Genomic DNA, 17,786 nt, shown 5'->3' with positions numbered 1-17,786 from the left:
AAAAACTGCTGGTCATTGCTCATGTGATCATGACGTAGCCTTTCCAGGGAGAAAAGCACTGTAACTTTCATTGTGAAATCCGGCCGCACGTTTGGTGCTGTTATCTAGCTGGAATCCTGCCATCGCAAACGTATCCTTGATTGCATTCACTAAACATGAAGTCATGCGTTATCAAAAGCCGCCAAAGGCGTCGGCGTTGGAATAATCAATGTTTGCTGGTTGAGTCCTGTTGCGTTTTCACATTTTACGTTGACGAAAAGGCTACCAAAGTCGAATTAAGCATGTAGTAAACAAGGAACCTACCCCAGCGATAGGCAAAAATCCTGGCGACCTAAATAACTTATGTTTAGCATTAAAGAAATCAAACGGTCAACAAGGATACAAATCTGAGCATACTTTCGCTGCGCTACAGTAAAATCTGTTTATGTTGGGCTAGTGGTTGGAATTGACGCACTGGTGCACAACAAAGCAACTTTATTACAAAGTATACATCAAGCAATCGTTGAATTGATACAAGATGTTTAGTCGCATTCGCTGACCAATTTCCTTTGTATTTTGGCCATATTGTCGCAGGCGGCAATAAACCGGGTGATAATACTGCATCTTTGAGCAACTGCGGGGGTTGGGACATCGCAGTTGAATCTGTTGTATCTCCTCCTTTGACTCTCGCATTTTCTTTGTGGAATATATCGCTCCAACACCGCCTGATCATCCAGGAAGTACGTTTCTCTAAAAGTTTCAATTCTTTACTAATATAGGCGTAATGCTTTGTTTATCATATAGACTTTTTAAAGGATTGTTTCAAGAATTTTGTTCTGTTATGAATGTTTTTGCCTTACGTGACAACGTTGTTTCGCTTCCGGTAGCGATCCTGTATTTTTCCAAAGACAAACAAGACCATTCCCTTCCTCAGAAATCTGTCAGACTTAAGACAAACCAAAAGAAAGCTGTTAGCCAAACAAGTAACATTATGAAGCACCTGTAACGTTTTATTCTATGACACATTTCAAACAATACACATTCCTACACACCCTACGCCTTGTTGGTCTACAAAAGCCTATGAACAGCAGCTTACATTTCCCGAATTTCTGGCAGCATTTTCGAGGGCCTGGTCTCTGCACTGATTTATGCAATCATTTCTGGTAACAAACAATCGCTCACTGTTCCTCTGGACACCAACATCATTACCTATTGACACAATGATTTACATTATATCCTCTAATACAACAACAACAAAGCTATGAAGATATGCATGCAAACCTTTTTTTAGAATGGAGAGGACAGAAGCTTTAAACTCCACGAAAACTTCGTTGGAATATTTCGGCAGTGTATGTGTAATTTCCACAATAAAAGCGAATTTACTAAAAGAAAACAATAAAGGCACTGAAACAAAAAGCGACATTTCCTGAACATAGGAAACCATATGCTGTTTGCAAAATGAAACTATTTCAAAATTGAACGAAAATAATTGAAAATCACCTCAAACAAACTTATGCGGTTTTTACCTCCTGCATGCATCGTTGTAAACGTCCTTGCATGGTGGATTTGAACAAGTTGGACAGTTTCCAGGTCCGCCTTCTACACAGGCTGAGTCGGAAAGCTGTTCATCTCTTGTTCTACATTGGTAAAACGCTTTTATAGTTTATTTTGTTGCATGTCCACCTGCTGTGATACACATGGATGACTCAGTTTAATGTAACACGCATTTAAGTAACTTACATGTTGTTTTAGAGGACATTGTAATACAACCAAGAGTTTAATCAAATAGTTCTTTCGTTTGATTTGTGTTTTGATGTTATTAAGATTCTTAGCTTGTGCGGACAACTTACCTACACTTGGGGCATCCCCCTTCAGCGCATTTGCACAAATCATTGTCACCGTTGCAGTTGGCGGTTCGTAGAGTCTCCAAATGACCGGGGAGGGCATAGAACTTTCCACATTGAACCTATGAAGTGATTTCTCGGTTAAAAGCAATCGCACAAGTCCTGATCACAGGGTCTATTTATTGCGTCAGTTGAGTTTTTTTTTACCTGACCAGATTTTGTACAAAATACGTGATTTTTCCGAATTAAGGTTAGGCATAAACACAAACCAACAAGTACTTTTATAAATGGTTGAAATAAAATTTGCTGCCTACAACAAACATTTGCATAAAAATCACAAAGAGAAAACAATCCAATTTCTTACAGTCGGTTCGTAGTAATCATAAACTTTCACTTTAGCTGGTTCGGGTTTTGCGACTGGAATGAACTTGAGCATGTGAAAAGTGAGTGCGAGCGGTTCGTTGGTGATCTCGCGGAGGTAAAGTATCACCTTTTGATCGCTCTCTTCGTAACGATCAACTGCAGCAGACACAGGCAACGTCGTATTGATACAATTTATCACAAGGTAGCAATAATAAAGTGATAAAGGAATGGTAAAGGTTCCTTTATGAAAAATAAACCAATTAAACCGATTGCATACCACCCAAAGTTAAGCATCATACACTTGATGCACAAAAGAAATGGAACAGTTAAATATCTCAATGCATTCCACTTACTTATACCGTCGACCACATGGCTAGCTGCAAGCCTATTCAAGGTTTCTGTGACTGCCACATAACCGGAGAGAAGACCGACTTCCACCATTCCTACTCCGATGGGTGGGCCATCAGGTTTAGAAACCCTCACCTTAGAATAGCGTAGACTTGTTATAAGGAACCAAAAAACTTTCAAACTTAGTTAATAAAAATACTAAACCAAGTGAACTTACAGTGATTTTCACCACTTGATTGCTCCGACCAGCCACAGAAGTTAAGTCGACGTCGAGTTTAATACTGCAAACATCCTCTTCAACTTGGCTCCGGTAAACGCATCGGTACGACAACACACCTTCCCCGAAACCTGGACATCAACGTCAAATTTATTACCAAAAATATCATGCAATACTCGTCAGCATAGGGGAAGAACAAAGTCATTCCTTCTACTGTCACTGAAAAAAAGGTTTTTATCGAAAAAAATCGAAAAAAATGTTTGGGCAATAATGCTTTTGAGTAGCTTCAGTTGAGGTACATACAAGACTTTGTCCAATGCCGGACTTATGAACAATATGTAGGCTTACTACAACCAATCAGACAAAAGCTGCATGGCATTTAAAAAGTATAGCGCAAGCACAATATTAAAGACGAATCAGAGCAACAAACTAATAAGTCAATGTCAAAATGCAGGTGCATTATTTTCTGCCATTTATAAAAGAAAATATTAATCCCCTTTTACACACAGGCATTATACATGTTTTGATTACAACAGGTCAAAACTTCCAAAAATTTGTACTACCGGTTTATGGCAATAGTAAAGTGACCACTGTACGAAGCTGTTCGATCATTCAGGAACAGGTAGCAAACCTGAGGCGGTGACGTGGACCGTCTCTGATTGGAATACGGCCTCGGGAACCTCAACTTCTAGTCTAAAGTTCTCGTTTGATTCGTCCATATGTTCTTGGTGTTCACTTCCAGGGGCCCAGTCTGTGCCCGGTGCTCCCCTGAAGGTCAGGTTAATGTCCGTTTCTTGAGAAGGTGGGTCCTATGTAATTGTAAAGTACTAACAAAGTATATGACACAAATCAATCGAGAGGAATAGTTGAGTCAATCATAGCATAGGTACAATACGTAACGTTATGTTCAAAAAACGGTTCCCTCAAAGTATCACGTTTTTTTAAAAAAATTTTGGAAACACGATATTGAACAAAAAACAAAAAAAATCTATAGTACTGCTAAATAATTGACTTGGGGGCATCAACATCACACGCTCTCACCACATTGTCAAACCAAGCTTTGTACGCGGCCAAAGCTTGCAGTCCAATAACCGTGTCTTGCGTTGAAATGAATGCTCCGACTTCATTTCTAGCGCTTATCAACCACTTGGCGATGTTTCTTGTCAGAGCATATTCCTCCACGGTGACTGCAAGCGGGTGAATTGTATATTGTCACAGACCCTGTTTACTGGCATGCAGTTTTGGATTTTAACGTTCGATTTTAGTCACATCGCAACATGTTTTCTAAATAAACATTAACTTTGCACGAGGGTTTTCATTTTTCTCCTGTGTTCAAGTGTTTAAGTTTTGTGATCGACTTTTTTGAGCTCAATGTGTGCTTTCAAATACGCTAGTAAGACTGGGACATTTGCAAAGTGGTCATCACCTATGTAACGAAATGCAAGGAACACTTATCAATCTGTCCTAATATTAATTAACTACCACTGACCAGATTGTTTGCTTTTCGCGATGGTCACTTGTGCAAGTAAAGCATAAGCTGTTGCCTCTACATCGCTAGGTGTGGGCCGTTGAGTTTGCCAGTAAGCTTGCGTGTTAATGCCTGCAATTTGGTTCGAGCCTGCGCCTTTCCAGTAAACAAGATCAAGAGCTTCTATGGTCTGTTTCATCGAAAGCAGACTGAAAAAATAAATGCAAAAATTTGATGTGGTAGATTTAAATCCAAACGTTTGTCGTCCCACAACTAACAATAGAACTATACTGATTATTAAAGTTTGGCAAAATGCAATAAAACTACTAAATGTTTTTAATGCGTAATGCTACCGTATAGCTAATTATGAATTAAATAGATTAGGCTCGGTTACAAAAATATTTTCTATCAGAACATTTTTTTTTAAATACGTTGGGCTATGTAATTTTTATCACGTTGCAAAGTTTTATAGCTGTATCACTTTACGCACAACTCACTATAGTACTACTGTCCAGTATTTATAACACAACACACAAACATTTTTACCGGCTGTTTAGGTCTCTAGTAAGTGCCGAAGTTGGATTCCTGAGGGCAAACGCGTAAGTCAGCTTTGCAGCTCCGCGAGGGACTTTGAATGCCGCATTATTTCTATTGGCGCTCAGGTAAGTTTCGATTCTGGCCGCTGATGCAACCACTCGTTTGTTTAGTGCGCTGGAACAAACCGAACGAGATTCTTCCATGCTTATTAGGATTCCTAGTGACTCTGCGATCTGCATATATTGTAGTGACAATGTATACCGGAGGCAGTAAGTAAATAAAAGCACGAATAACACAAGAATAAATAAAAGAAACGTGAATGATCAGCGAATATTGCCTACATTTTTAACCAGAAGCACCAGCCTCATTTTAATTTTTGTTTTTTTGTTAATAACCGGAAGCAGTGCAGCCCGTATCTCTTTTACGTATCTCTTTTTCAAATGATTTCAGAATGCCGACCTTAATTTTTGCTAATGTTGTGTTTTCTGCCACTTACGCTGATAAAAGATCCATCAATGCCTTGTTGATCTAACATCCAATCAAGTGAGGAACAAATAGGACCAACGTCCAGATTCGGTATATATTGTTTGGCTTTGCTGTAAACCTTGTTGACGTACGAATTCAGTCTAAAATTGGGAAGAATTAACCTACTTGCGTCGATATTTTTGAACCGCTGTCAACTTTATAAATAAAACGTTATAAAAAAGATAAAACGTCACGTGTGTTATTCGTGGGTAAAATTATCACTTTGTTTCCAGTATTCGTTACAGGTAGGTACCAACGTAATATAACATATCTATTTCTGATAACTCAACACCGGCCAAGAAGAAAACCTGATCGGGATTCGTGGCCAGGATGTCCTTGGTCTAAACCCCGGTGTGGCCAAAAAACATCACAACCAGATAATTAACCAATATGTGGGCGATTAGTGGTCACAGGAAAATAAAAGTTTGCATAACATCAGCTGCAGAGTTAATTGGATACAAGTTACATATTAGACCGAACCCGATTCTTGGTGGACTGTTGTTATATACAGCCCAGGGTCGTCTCCTATCTCTGTTGGTTCGGTGACTCTGCTGCCGACTATAACCTGATGACAGTTTTTCATATATTTAAAACTGAGCAACTTTAGGAGGTTGACTTTTCTATGGCACATTTTTTTGCAATATATACCACTGAGCAAGTCGCTTCACCACAAACATAATTTCATTTGCCAATTATATCAATTTTATAGCTGTGGTTGTAACAGATTTTAACCAACATAAGTACACTTAAAAGTTTCACCTTGTTCGATATAATTTAAAGATTGCTGATATCGTGGTGTTCCTGGTTGAATCTTATTTGTGTCAACCAGATATGCGTGGGCGTAAACCAGTTGTCCGGACTTTCCCATGAGCTGCTCTCCGCATCCTGATGGTAACCTGTGATTTCGGATGGTTATCATGTGTCCGTGCACATACAAATTTTGCTTTAGTAAATTTCTAATGTTGACGCCGAAAAATTGTATCTCTTTGCTTGATTATTTGTTTTAATGAATTCGATACCTAAAAAAACTGTGGACGTTTCTTGGTTCCTCGGTGATTGGGTCCACTTCGATCGTTGGCCCCAGAAAATTGGCTGCAAAGAAATGATCGACACTGTGTAGTTGGGATAATTATCAAATTAAATATGAACACTTTAATTACCCAATGATTCATCGAAGTTGATAAAACCATAAAAAATTTTATCAGGTAATTTTATAATTTTAATTAATTTTTTTGAGATGTGTTTTCAGGTAACCCGAAAAAAGTTTATTATTGCGGCCTGTTGGCTTGAAAGTTCGCCGTCACACAAAAGCGTCAACCCTGCATTGTGGTTATACCAAACTCTTACTGTAAGCGTAGATCCAACATTTCCGTGACCCAAATACAAAGAACTCTGGAAAACGCAAGTGTAAATTGAAATTTATGCTTCTTTGCTGTCTCAGGTCTATTGGAGAACTCCTGCCAGTGATGTCTTTGACCTCCCCGCGTTCCTGAGACGACAGATAAACGTTGTTTTGTCGCTAGTAAAGGGCTTGGGAATATTTATTGGACTTAGCTGAAACACAAATTCTTACAACAGTTAAACGGCAAAACCAGATGCATTTTAATAAGCCAACAGTTCTTGAAGGTGTTGCAACACTGTATTTTATGACATACTTCTATTAGTAACTCCTTGCGAACTGAATCGAGAACCCGTCCATCCCGCTGACTCACGACTCGTAATTCGATGTTTGCCTTGCCATTGTTTGGGATTCGCAGAGGGAGAACGGTGATGGAAGACGAACTGCTTTTTGATGGGAGAACGGTGGTGTTCAGAATCCGACTCCATTGGCCTGGGAGTTTCAGTTTGCAGTTTTAATTAGATCAACGGTCAGGTTTGCTACTAACATTAGTTTGTTCACAAAAACACATTTATAAAAGAAATGAATCGGTTTAAAGTTATCCTTTTGTGAATCAGTGTACATGCCGTTTTTAGTCAAACACACAGCTCGTGTAATTTCATGCCGCAACTCACCTGATTGGTAGTAAGTGCACAAGTCTCTGTTTGGTTTTACTTCCAGCAAAACCTAAATGGAAGAAAAGGCGTCATAAAAGTTACCAATCCTTATATACATCAAGTCATTTTAACCCAAACCGTTTAAAATATCACGGAAATCATCATATTAAAAACACCTTTTCTTGCAGCTGGCCGTAGTTGAAGATAGCCAGGCGCAGACCGGCTTGTTCACGTATTCGCAAAGAGTAAGGTGTATAAACTTGGATAAACACTGGCTTAAAAGCCCGGACTTGTGCTGGTTTGGCCACGCAAAACCCCTCTGAAACAATAATATTTACGTGTTGCAAAATTTGTCACGATGATGAATGAAATATTACGCTCAAATATGCATTTAAAAACATCAGCAATTGATACAAGTAGAATATACTTTTGTGAGTATGCAATATAACATACAGTTTTACCAAATGTTCAAACAAGTAATGAATAAAACGCTGCCACATAACATTAAATTACAATTGTGTAAGCTGCATACAGATTACACAATTTATTTTATTGGCTCCACTTTATGATCATTAAATTACAAGTCCTGGGTGGTACAGATTAGCAAATATGGCATGGAGTTTTGAAGACAGTGAATTGAGGACTAAATCTAAGCATTTTTTAACCAGACATTTTTACACAAAACGTATTCGCGTTGTTGAAACAGGGTTTCTTTTTACCTTCGGCGTTCTCCTGCATGCTAACTGCGTCAATATCAAAGGTAGTGATGCTGTCCCTTGACTTTCGGTTCACACGTCCTGAATTACCCTCGGCGTCTCTGAGGTGAAAAAAACATTCCGTGCATGAAGTATTTATCACTCTGTGGGTTAGTACTTACAAGTGGACAGTTGTGAAGACCAAGTTTTCCCCGAAGTCGGATCTTATGGCTACTTCGGCAAGTCGTTCAGCGGCGTTTTCAGCTTCGCCGTTTGCTCTCGCGTATTGTCCACGCAAAATTGCTTTAAATCTGACACAAATAACATGGACTCCAGCTTAAAGTTTTACAATTTTATTGGACTGAAACTAAATATATTTTAATTGGAAATATCGACGTTTGGTTTGTTGAAGGAAAGCATTGTTTGACCGCACCGGGATTCGAACCCACTTTATCGAGGTTTTCTACTTGACATATTGGTCGGCCTTGACCGATCTTGCCAATCGTCCGCCTCATTTTCGTATCTGGTTAAACATCCAGTAGCACGTACACTTACGGACAGACAGAGTTTACATAGGAATTACGGAAAAAAGGTTAAAAAATCGTTTTCGTTGCTCGTACACAGTTTCAGGAACAATAAGAAGAAACTTTAAATCTTATTTCACACGACTGCAACTTTATGTATAAGAAGCTGGATGCAAAAATGTATAAACTCTATGTAGCAAACAAACCGATTAACAGTTGCCACGACGCACGCTGCTTGAAACTCTTTGGAACACGTAGAAAATGTGCTGTCAAAATTTTCCTTGACTCTTTTCGCGCGCTGTTGACATCCCTCCCCGGTAACACTTTTCAACCCGCCCTGTCGTCGGCATTTCTCCAACATTTCCCTAACTTTTGTACAATAACACAAAACAGGACATGTACACTTTTGCAATTCAACAGGAAATTTGAAAACAAGTTGACCAACCCATAAACCATTTCTGTACCTAGTGTCGCATCAACTTGATTGTTAGTTGTGCGTTTCCTCCTTTTTCCGGCCACGCCTCTATTGCAATTGAGAGAATCCACCGCTACCGGTTGAAGGTTGTTTGTTGCCAGCAAGAGTCCCGCCCCCTGTTGTTGCGCAACATTTAAATATAAAAATATAAAAGTATTGATGCATTCTGACGTTATAGATTATGTTGGAGAAGCTGCAATATTGTGTTATCGATTCATAAGCGTTTAAAAAAATCCGAAAATATCTGCTATAATGTAGTGGAAGTAGTTTTCTTACGGTAAAGACGTCCTGTCCATTGGCTCCTCCGTGTCTTACACAACCCTGGTCGGACTTCGCTATCTTGTCGAACAGCGAACTCCTGGTCAAGCGGCTTTGGTTGTAGAGGAAATAAGCAGCTCTGTCCACTCCTATTAAACTTACGACGGAGTTTGGTGCACCTGGAGAAGGAAATGCCCCAAATTTTTTTTTTATTTATGAACCGCACCGGGATTCGAATCCTGGTTATCCTGCTGGCGTATCCGCGATTAATTTGTCTACTTTGCATAGCCTTGGTCGAGTAGCCTAAATTGGTATCGGATCAGAGGAATCCATGAGTTTGCACAACTGATGTAATCTAATTGATTGTGGAATAATCTTTGGAAGACTCGCATTCTGCACCTAGCGGGTCAAAATTTGTAGGAAAGTACTTACTGTACTTTTTTAAAACGTGTAATCGTTTGAGGTAAAATTATGGTTTCTCGTTTTTTAAACTATTCTCGCCAAGTTCGTTGGTTAAAATGTTTGGGAAGAAATATTCTAGTAACAAACGTAACTAAAGTGTATGCAAATTTGCATGTAGTCAATGCAATGTGTACCTTGAAGTTGAAATGTGACAACTCTTCCTGGAGAAACCTCCTCGGGTACGGTTACTTCCAACTCCTAAACAGACACATACAACATTTACTTTAATGTTAAAATACATCTCACTAATAATTTTATTGTCTGTAATAAGCTTTGCACCGCAACTGGATTGCGCAAAAGTAGCGGGGATTGAAACAAAAATGTCGACTTGGTGGCCCCAATAAAGGAGAAAGTTTAGATTTGCACCTGTTTACATCGGCTCACGACCATGAACCACATGGAAACCGACACCACTTCATTTCCGTTCAAGTAATAAGCAACAAGACGCGATGATGGTATCATGCTTTGTGTGGCAGTGATTCTTACTGTCGTCTGCTGGTTCGCCGCCACTGGTCGCACGAAGTCGTGGTGGACGATCATTCCTCGTGATAAAACCTGGGGAAAATCAAAATGCTTCGCGAAGGAAGATATTCGACTATGAAGTGTGTGGGTTTAAAAAAATGAAATGATAAACGTACAAACGAAAAAAAATCTTGAGAAATAGATAGCTGGCCAGGAACACCAAGTATATTATGCATTGTTAATCCAGGCAGCAACTCAGCAGCAGCAGTACTTACGAAATATCTTATCTCGCTTCGCAATGGCAGAGGCTGATAACTGAAAACGACTTGAAGTTGGTGACCTCTTTCCACCACGTGGTCTGTTGTGGTGACCTTCACATAAAATACAATCTCAAGTGACAACGTAACATTGACAGCAGTGATAAATGTTCAAGCCTGTTTGTGAAAGTACATACAAAATAGACGTAATGTGATGTAATAAGTTTTTACCCACCGTAGTTTAATTCGTTAATTATTACAATGCAGGCGTGTAAGGTGATGGAGCGAACATTTACAGAGGAGTTTTACCTGCAAGAAGCTATTTGAGGGTGATACATATGGTTTTACTGTGAATCTTGCCGTCGCTTGATCAGCTGCAGCTAAGTCAGGTTGTCTCGTAGCAACTTCAATAACCTGGATGGTAAAAACGACAACAGTGTTGTAATTTGGGGGTTAGATAGAAACGATTTACTTTGAACTTTAATCGCTTGTTTGGTATTACGCATATGTTTTTGTCACAACCTGCCAAGGTACGTAACATAAGAAGTCTATTTACATGGCGCACGTAGCAAACACTGCCGAACGAGTCACAGATCGCGTTTAACGCTTACGGTCAAGTTGAGACAAAAGTGTTAAGACAAAAAGTCTTATTTAGTGAAGGTGGAAACCTAAAAATGGGAATACCTGATCCTGGTTCTGATTCTGAGCGAATTCGATAAGAAAGTTAATTTGTCCATTTTCATCTGATATAGTTGGTGGATATTCTCTTTCCCCCGCTAAAAAAACAAAGTTAATATATTCCAATTTTCATCAAGCAATATTCAAAGCAGTTGGCGACTGCCATATATTTGGGTAAAAGTAAACAGTAAACGTCTCTAAAAGAAGTTGCCCCGTAATAGACAGTATACCATTGAGGTGCTAATGGTATACCTGGTGTTCCCAAAAAAATACAACAAAAATTTTTAATACTTTTTATAACCTGGAGTCAATTTAACTGCGAATAATTCTGACCCAAAATTAATCTACAAACAATCAATGAAATGTGCCCAAACCACAACAAGTTCTGTGAAAACTATTCAAGAGTTTCACCTGTTACCACGACGACCACTCCGCGAATTGCCGTTCCCGCTGCTGCGTCTTTGATATCAACCTAGAATAAGAAAGCAGGTTAATATTTACCAAAATCGTTTTAATGATGTGGCTTCTTTCGAAAACGCTGTGTTATATGCTTGAACGATGTGACCAATAGAAGCTCTTTTAGAGCAGCAATGCAATAAATAATTCGCAAAATGAAAAGTTGTAGTTTAATTTGCAGGTTTAATTTTGGAATGCACCCTATGTGTTTGTCTTTGTGAAGGTATAATTCCAAAACACACACTTTCTCTATGCAGTGCCCAATACTTCATAGTTAAATCACCTGTACTGTATAAGTTAGAAAGGGGATGAAGTTTTGTGCGACCCGTTCTTGGTCGATGACGTAGGGTGACGTCACAATGGGTATACTGGGTATGACGGCGGATTCTAGAACTCCATCAGCTGTGCCTGCAGGGCGATAAATAACGTCGTTAGTTTATTTTGACAAATTGTTTCCAAATGTGGGTTTCGTACAAAAATATTTTAAAAACAAAGCCAATATGTTTTTGTGTTGCAGTGTTTCTGTATGCCTAAATACCCAAGGAAGGACTACCGATGCTGTGTGTTTTGGAACAAAAAGTCGACTGCACTAAAGTTTGTGCATTGCGCGTATAAAACCTCAACCAAAGTTCAACAAACATTTTGTTCAAACTTCCTATACATGATGCAATTCGCGCAATGCACAAAAACAAAAAACGTTGCCATGAAAACCAGTTTGGTCGGTAGCTGCGCATGCCTGAGGCCGAGTTTTTTTCGTTAATCTGCTGCCGTCATACGTTGCAAACAACTTGCTTTGCCTATCATGAAACGTTGGACGTTGCCATGACGTTAAGGTATAATACAAAACTACTTACGACGTATAGTCTCAACTTTTACAAATGCTCGTCAAAGATGTTATGTCTTTTAATAATAATGTGTATTTTTAAGTTGCGAGTTATGATGATAATAATATTGGTATATCCTTAAAAGCAGGTGTGGCCAACCTATGGCGCGTAAAACGATTGCAATTGGTGCTCTATAGCCATAATAAAAATAAAAAGTATACTGATGGTCGTGACTAAAATATTATAGCCTGATTTCCACATAAAAGTACAACATAAATTTAGGTTGTTTATGGGCGGACGCGAGTTATCTTGAGATTAATTCCAATCCAAAATTAAATCAATTTCAAATGAAAAGGGGCGAGACATATCTATACTTATTTCCAATGTAAGACTCATACAAATTAAAAGCGAAAAAACATGTCGCATAGGCAAGCTAAAGCCTACCACATTTTGCTAGTAAAGTCAATGTGGCCTAAAGCTATTTGGCTTCTACCCAATACCACCGCATTGTCACTTGCAACTCTCTCCGACTAAAGCCGATATGTGTTAGATTTACCTGTAACAGTTGCGTCGATGTGTAAAAAACCTCCAGCAGCGCTGATGGTTTGGAGGGTTTCTCCCTCCTTAAGGTGTGCGGAAATGAACGCAGATTTTACGGAGAACTTCTTTTGACCACGAACAAATGGGGCCTGGAAATGATCTTTGTCGGAACATAAGGCCATAATTTCTTTAAAATGTGATGGCGAACAGTTTAATCGAGTGTTTTAACTGAAAGCGCTGTGTTTCTCTCTTGTCTAACTATGTAAAATAATGGAATTAAAATAATAACAACTAGTTTACATTATGTAATCGGTCAAAATCGTGGCGCAGGTCATTAACAACTAGAATTGTCAACAATTTTCTTTAATTTATTTTGGTTTAAAAACTCACCGAGTATTGTTTTTTGTCTGGTTCCTTGTATATTTCTATGGAACTACCGGTGGGGGTTTTCCTTAGTTTCACGGAAAGGTAATAATTTCCATCCACCTCCTTTCCGTAACTACACACAGTGGTACAGTAGTTAGTTTTAAGAATGCAAATTCTTTTTCTTTTTAAAGGTTTATCTTTCATGGGATAAACAATGAGCCGATGTATGTTATTTTAACAAAATGTGTTTAATATCAACGCCTTTAACAATTGTAATTAAAAATAACTTTCTACTCTATATTGGAATAGAAAACGTTCTATGTTTTAAAAAGTTACCTGTATGAGGCCTTAACGGTGCCATTCAAATGATCATCGCTCACGAGGAAATACGGCTTGGTTTCTATTGTGACTTTAAACGTCGGTAGTACTACAACGTGAAACAACAATAAAGCCAAAATACATACATCCTTTTGTTTTCAAAATGACTCCCGAAAAAAATATAAAAAAACATAACACTCGGTGTTAAAAGCATTTACATTACGAAATGTTTTAGTGTTAAACGTCTGTGCACCTATATGTTATTACTCGTGTTGTGTCTAACTCTCACAAGAATTGAATTGGGAGCTACTTTTTAAGCCTTGCATTTGAAATTGGATGATGTGCGTCATTAAGAAGTCAAACTTACCATAGCGTTCTACGAGAAAAGAAATTTCTGTGGAGGTCGAGTAACCCTGAAATAAATCAATATAAGGTGAAGAGAATACAGCGTCCAGTGGACGCAACGTAACTCACTTCCTCCGCATACAAACTTTCCACCGACCATCTGCCGAACACTGGGTCTTCGGGTAAATTGAAGTGAAAATCAAGGAAGTCGTTTTCAGGTCTCTGACGTCGTGTACGGGAAATCCCCACGCCATCGGGCGTCTATATTGCAAAAATGTGATCAAACATCAAACACTTGATAGTTAAGTCCTGATTGTTTTGCTTATCTCTGGATTTGCTTGCCGGCTTTTGTGAGCGCTTTGTCGCAACTCATTCAGTTACTTCACAGTACCGATGACGAACACAGCAGTGTTCCAAACGTTTGCTTATAATGATTAGCGTATTAGATTTGGCTTTTCAACTCCGTGTAATAATAATAATAAAAAAATTCGCACCCAATGATGAAACCAGTCATAGAAATCATAACACTAATATATAATGAGAGAAAAAGGCGATGATCTGAAACATGACGTGGAGATTGGTGTGATGTGTGACTACTTTTCTTTTATTATAAAATTAAATATGCCAGAACTTATTTCTTTTTAATTCTTATGTTGTTCGTACCTTGACAATAATATCAACATTTTGTCGACTGGGAGACAGGGATTGGGTCAAAGGGAACACTCTGATTCTCACTCGATCTTTCGGTCTGCAAAAACTTCCGCCGATCAAGAATTGATACAATACAGCAGTACTTCTTTTCGTATTTCAATATTTTTCGTTAAAATTTATGGTTGAACGGATATGAATCCATTATAGTTCGTTGTTTAATAAGATGACAAAATCAATGACCAAGAGCATTGGGTTACCTTGCTTACACTTACTTACGCAATTACTTGTACACTTGCAAACTGAACATACGCGATCATTTGATGGTGCATTGATGTACATAGAGTGAATAGACTTGCCTGTAGGCCGGCCGGTCTGTAGCAATAAAGATATAACCGCTCGCTTCACTGGCGAGTATTTCTACGGTGTCCGAAAAATCGGATGCACTTCCAGTTATTTGCACGGTGAGTTTGACCGTTTGACCTTCAACGAAAGCGCGGATGTCATCCTTTGTCACCTGTGGCGCAACAAGATGTAACTAGTGCGTGTTGATGAGCAAAACCATTGTTTCGGTATCGCCGGATTAGTAATTTACCAAAAAGGGCTGTATTGAATAGGAAGAAGTTTGTTACCGTTAAAGTGAGCGGGATGGGTTTTGAACACGCTTCGGCATCAAGGGCAATGTTGTCGAATTGACTGAAAGTCGATTGAAGGTTTGGCATGTCCTGCGAAAATGCAAGAAATGACATTCGTTAACCCCAAACTGAAATGCGCCCAAAAAACAACAAACATTTATTCGCATTTTGTTGGAAAAGAATAAAGTTTGCATAATTCATTTTGACTGATTGTGGCAACAACAAAAAACTGAGCTTAAATTAACACAAAGTTTGAAAGCTCGTAATTGTCAAGTAAGCGAAATCTTTTTTCCCTTATTCCCTAGAGCAGTGCTTTTCAACCTGTGGGACCATCCGCACTGGTGTTGTGCGGATGGGCAACATGGTGCGGATAAATGCGGATGACAATCGCCCGATAAAAGACTATTTAGTCTAAGAATTTTTCATATTTGGTTACGTACGCTAGCTTCAAGAAGCAACGCTAATCCTTCCCCTTTAATTTTTGGTATAGGTTTGCAATCGTTTAAATTTCGAAACGTCCAAGAAAATGCAATTTATCATGAAGCCTGCCTGTTGGTATTAGTTATGTACATCCTGGGGTTCGCAAACATTTCATGCGCGGTTTGGCCGCATTGTGCGGATGAAATTTTCGTGCCACAGAAAAGTGCGGATAGAATTTAAAAAGGTTGAAAAGCACTGCCCTAGAGCATACAAATATGTAGGTCAGTTAACACGGAATCCAGTTTAATTAAAATATTATCAGACCTGAAGAAAGTAGGACAAAGTTGCAGCTTGATATCCATGGAGGTTTAAGATACCGGTATCCTGGGCACCAACCCTCAAAGCTTTCGGGGTCAAAATTGTGTGTTCTAACCTACACGTAAAGATTTGTGAGTTAGAAGCCACTATTCTAGAGGTATAATTGACCGCGGGCCACATGTTGGTTGGAGGCTCCCGGTCTATAGCTGCCATATATTTTTAAACAAATGATATAAACACTTTTACAAATTAGCATTTTTACAAAATGTGAGCTCTTGGGTCAATGACCTCGATTCGTTTTCGTCACCATAATGATTTTTCAGTGTTGCTTTTCATGATGATTTTTCAGGGTAAAATTTCGCGAGGATTCATATATTGTGAGACGACTTTGAATTATTGTAGACAACACAGCTGAGTTATTCGATTGCCGACGTTTGCAAGTGTGTCACAATCCTTTTATGCCCCAGGCGACATAAAGCTCGCTTCTAGGTGAAACAATAATGAAATCAACAATCTGAAGGAAAGCTGCATCTCAGTTTTACATCACAAACCTTCTGCACGGAAAACGTCACAGACTACTTTTTATGGCAAGGGAAGCTTTATCCACACTTAAAATACTGACAGGGTGATATTTTACTGCGAAAAACACACAAAAACCCTTTGCCAGACTGCTTGTACAAATATCAAACAACAACAAACTTACCCCTTCGCCTTTTCCAGCAAAAGAAACAAGAATAAAGTTGAAAGCATGTTGGTTGTTCTGCATAAATGCTTGATTGGCTTGCAGCGAGCCGCATGCGATTATTCTCGAGTGTTGGTTCCATTGCAAGCTGTTAAAGTGCCTGAAAAATCTTCGCCTGAAGCAGGTTCGGTGTAATGCGACAAAGTTTCGGTTCTAGCGAACCCAACGGCGATGCTCTGTATTATTGATTGTTGATCCCTGTTTAAAATGTTTATCGTGTTTATTGTCGGTTATAGAGTTGTGTAATTGTTACCTGTAGGAGTTAACGTTGCACTTTGCTACTGTTTACTTTTATTCTTGTTTAGCACAGAAACTGAAAATACCATTGAGTGAGTATTTCTGTGAGTTTTTCGATAAGAGATCACACTGACGCTAATTGTAAATCACTCATTGTGAGTAATTTTAGATAGGTAGTTAATGGGTTGTGAATGTAGGACCTATCATCTAAATTGAACTAAGATTTTGAGCATAGCTATTTAAAACACTTAAATGTTCTGAAATCGCTGGTTAAACGGTCTTAATAGTCACTGATTTACTTTCTGATAATTGAAAAACAAAATCGTAAAGCTAACCACAGTGTAAGTTCATCTCTAAGATTGACACAACATCACCAACAATCAACCGTTTAATAAAATTTCAACACGCACACAAGATAAATTATTTTGGAAACTATAGAGTACTCAGATTTTAAAGATTTAACCGTGCCTTTTTAAAAATTAATTTTAACAACGCCAGGTCATACCACACATAACACAAACAAAAAGTGGGACGAAACAAAACAGACGATGGTAGAATGCGTCTGCACATATTTCAAGGTTAAGGGATTAAAGGGGCACAAAAATAAACATTCATGTGTTGCTTTCTTGAGCGTAATGGATTTGGCGACGAAGGTAAAAGTACTCAATGATAAAAGGTCGCGTTGATATTCAGATTACTTGGTCGCCCACAATCCACCCAACACCAGCAACACAGAAGCGATGACCACAAGCATTGCAATAAACAACACTTCGTCATCCGGCTCAACTTCGCCCAACTTCTCATCCTCTTTTCCTAAAACAAAAATGGTTTACCACTTCCTGTTTGAGTT

General features: G+C 38.7%; 1 protein-coding gene across 1 annotated transcript; it reads right to left on the bottom strand.

The window, feature by feature from the left end:
* Positions 1-474: 474 nt before the first annotated feature.
* On the bottom strand, positions 475-16,716 carry LOC145901911 (complement C3-like). Its single transcript, XM_082989727.1, has 43 exons — positions 16,661-16,716; positions 15,964-16,072; positions 15,217-15,309; positions 14,944-15,101; positions 14,600-14,684; positions 14,066-14,197; positions 13,959-14,004; positions 13,610-13,700; positions 13,298-13,406; positions 12,924-13,056; positions 11,827-11,951; positions 11,499-11,559; positions 11,094-11,185; positions 10,719-10,823; positions 10,428-10,523; positions 10,057-10,245; positions 9,825-9,888; positions 9,247-9,407; positions 8,960-9,086; positions 8,702-8,864; positions 8,154-8,282; positions 7,996-8,093; positions 7,453-7,595; positions 7,295-7,346; positions 6,937-7,112; positions 6,629-6,770; positions 6,301-6,373; positions 6,041-6,177; positions 5,762-5,846; positions 5,253-5,382; positions 4,766-4,989; positions 4,241-4,428; positions 3,793-3,938; positions 3,383-3,560; positions 2,752-2,882; positions 2,540-2,669; positions 2,188-2,342; positions 1,830-1,945; positions 1,506-1,616; positions 1,261-1,361; positions 1,076-1,188; positions 840-925; positions 475-729 (listed from the first exon to the last, which is right to left on the bottom strand). The coding sequence occupies exons 1-43, from the start codon at positions 16,705-16,707 to the stop codon at positions 522-524; spliced, it is 5,238 nt and encodes a 1,745-aa protein (XP_082845853.1). The 5' UTR covers positions 16,708-16,716; the 3' UTR covers positions 475-521.
* Positions 16,717-17,786: the final 1,070 nt, after the last annotated feature.

The sequence above is a fragment of the Ascidia mentula genome, chromosome 5 (genome assembly GCF_947561715.1).
Source record: "Ascidia mentula chromosome 5, kaAscMent1.1, whole genome shotgun sequence".
Taxonomy (NCBI): Eukaryota; Metazoa; Chordata; class Ascidiacea; order Phlebobranchia; family Ascidiidae; genus Ascidia; species Ascidia mentula.
The sequence above is the reverse complement of the archived record's forward strand: the minus strand, read 5'-3'. Positions and strand labels throughout refer to the sequence as shown.

What these genes read in the sequence shown, in the direction of transcription:
- LOC145901911 (XM_082989727.1), bottom strand. Translation starts at nt 16,707, where the DNA reads ATGCTTTCAACTTTATTCTTGTTTCTTTTGCTGGAAAAGGCGAAGGG. An exon ending in AGTGGTCGTCGTGGTAACAG is followed by an intron (nt 11,186 to 11,498) that starts GTGAAACTCTTG and finishes TTGTTTTTTTAG; the next exon opens with CGGGGGAAAGAGAATATCCA. An exon ending in GTCGTGGCAACTGTTAATCG is followed by an intron (nt 8,283 to 8,701) that starts GTTTGTTTGCTA and finishes TATTTGTGTCAG; the next exon opens with ATTTAAAGCAATTTTGCGTG.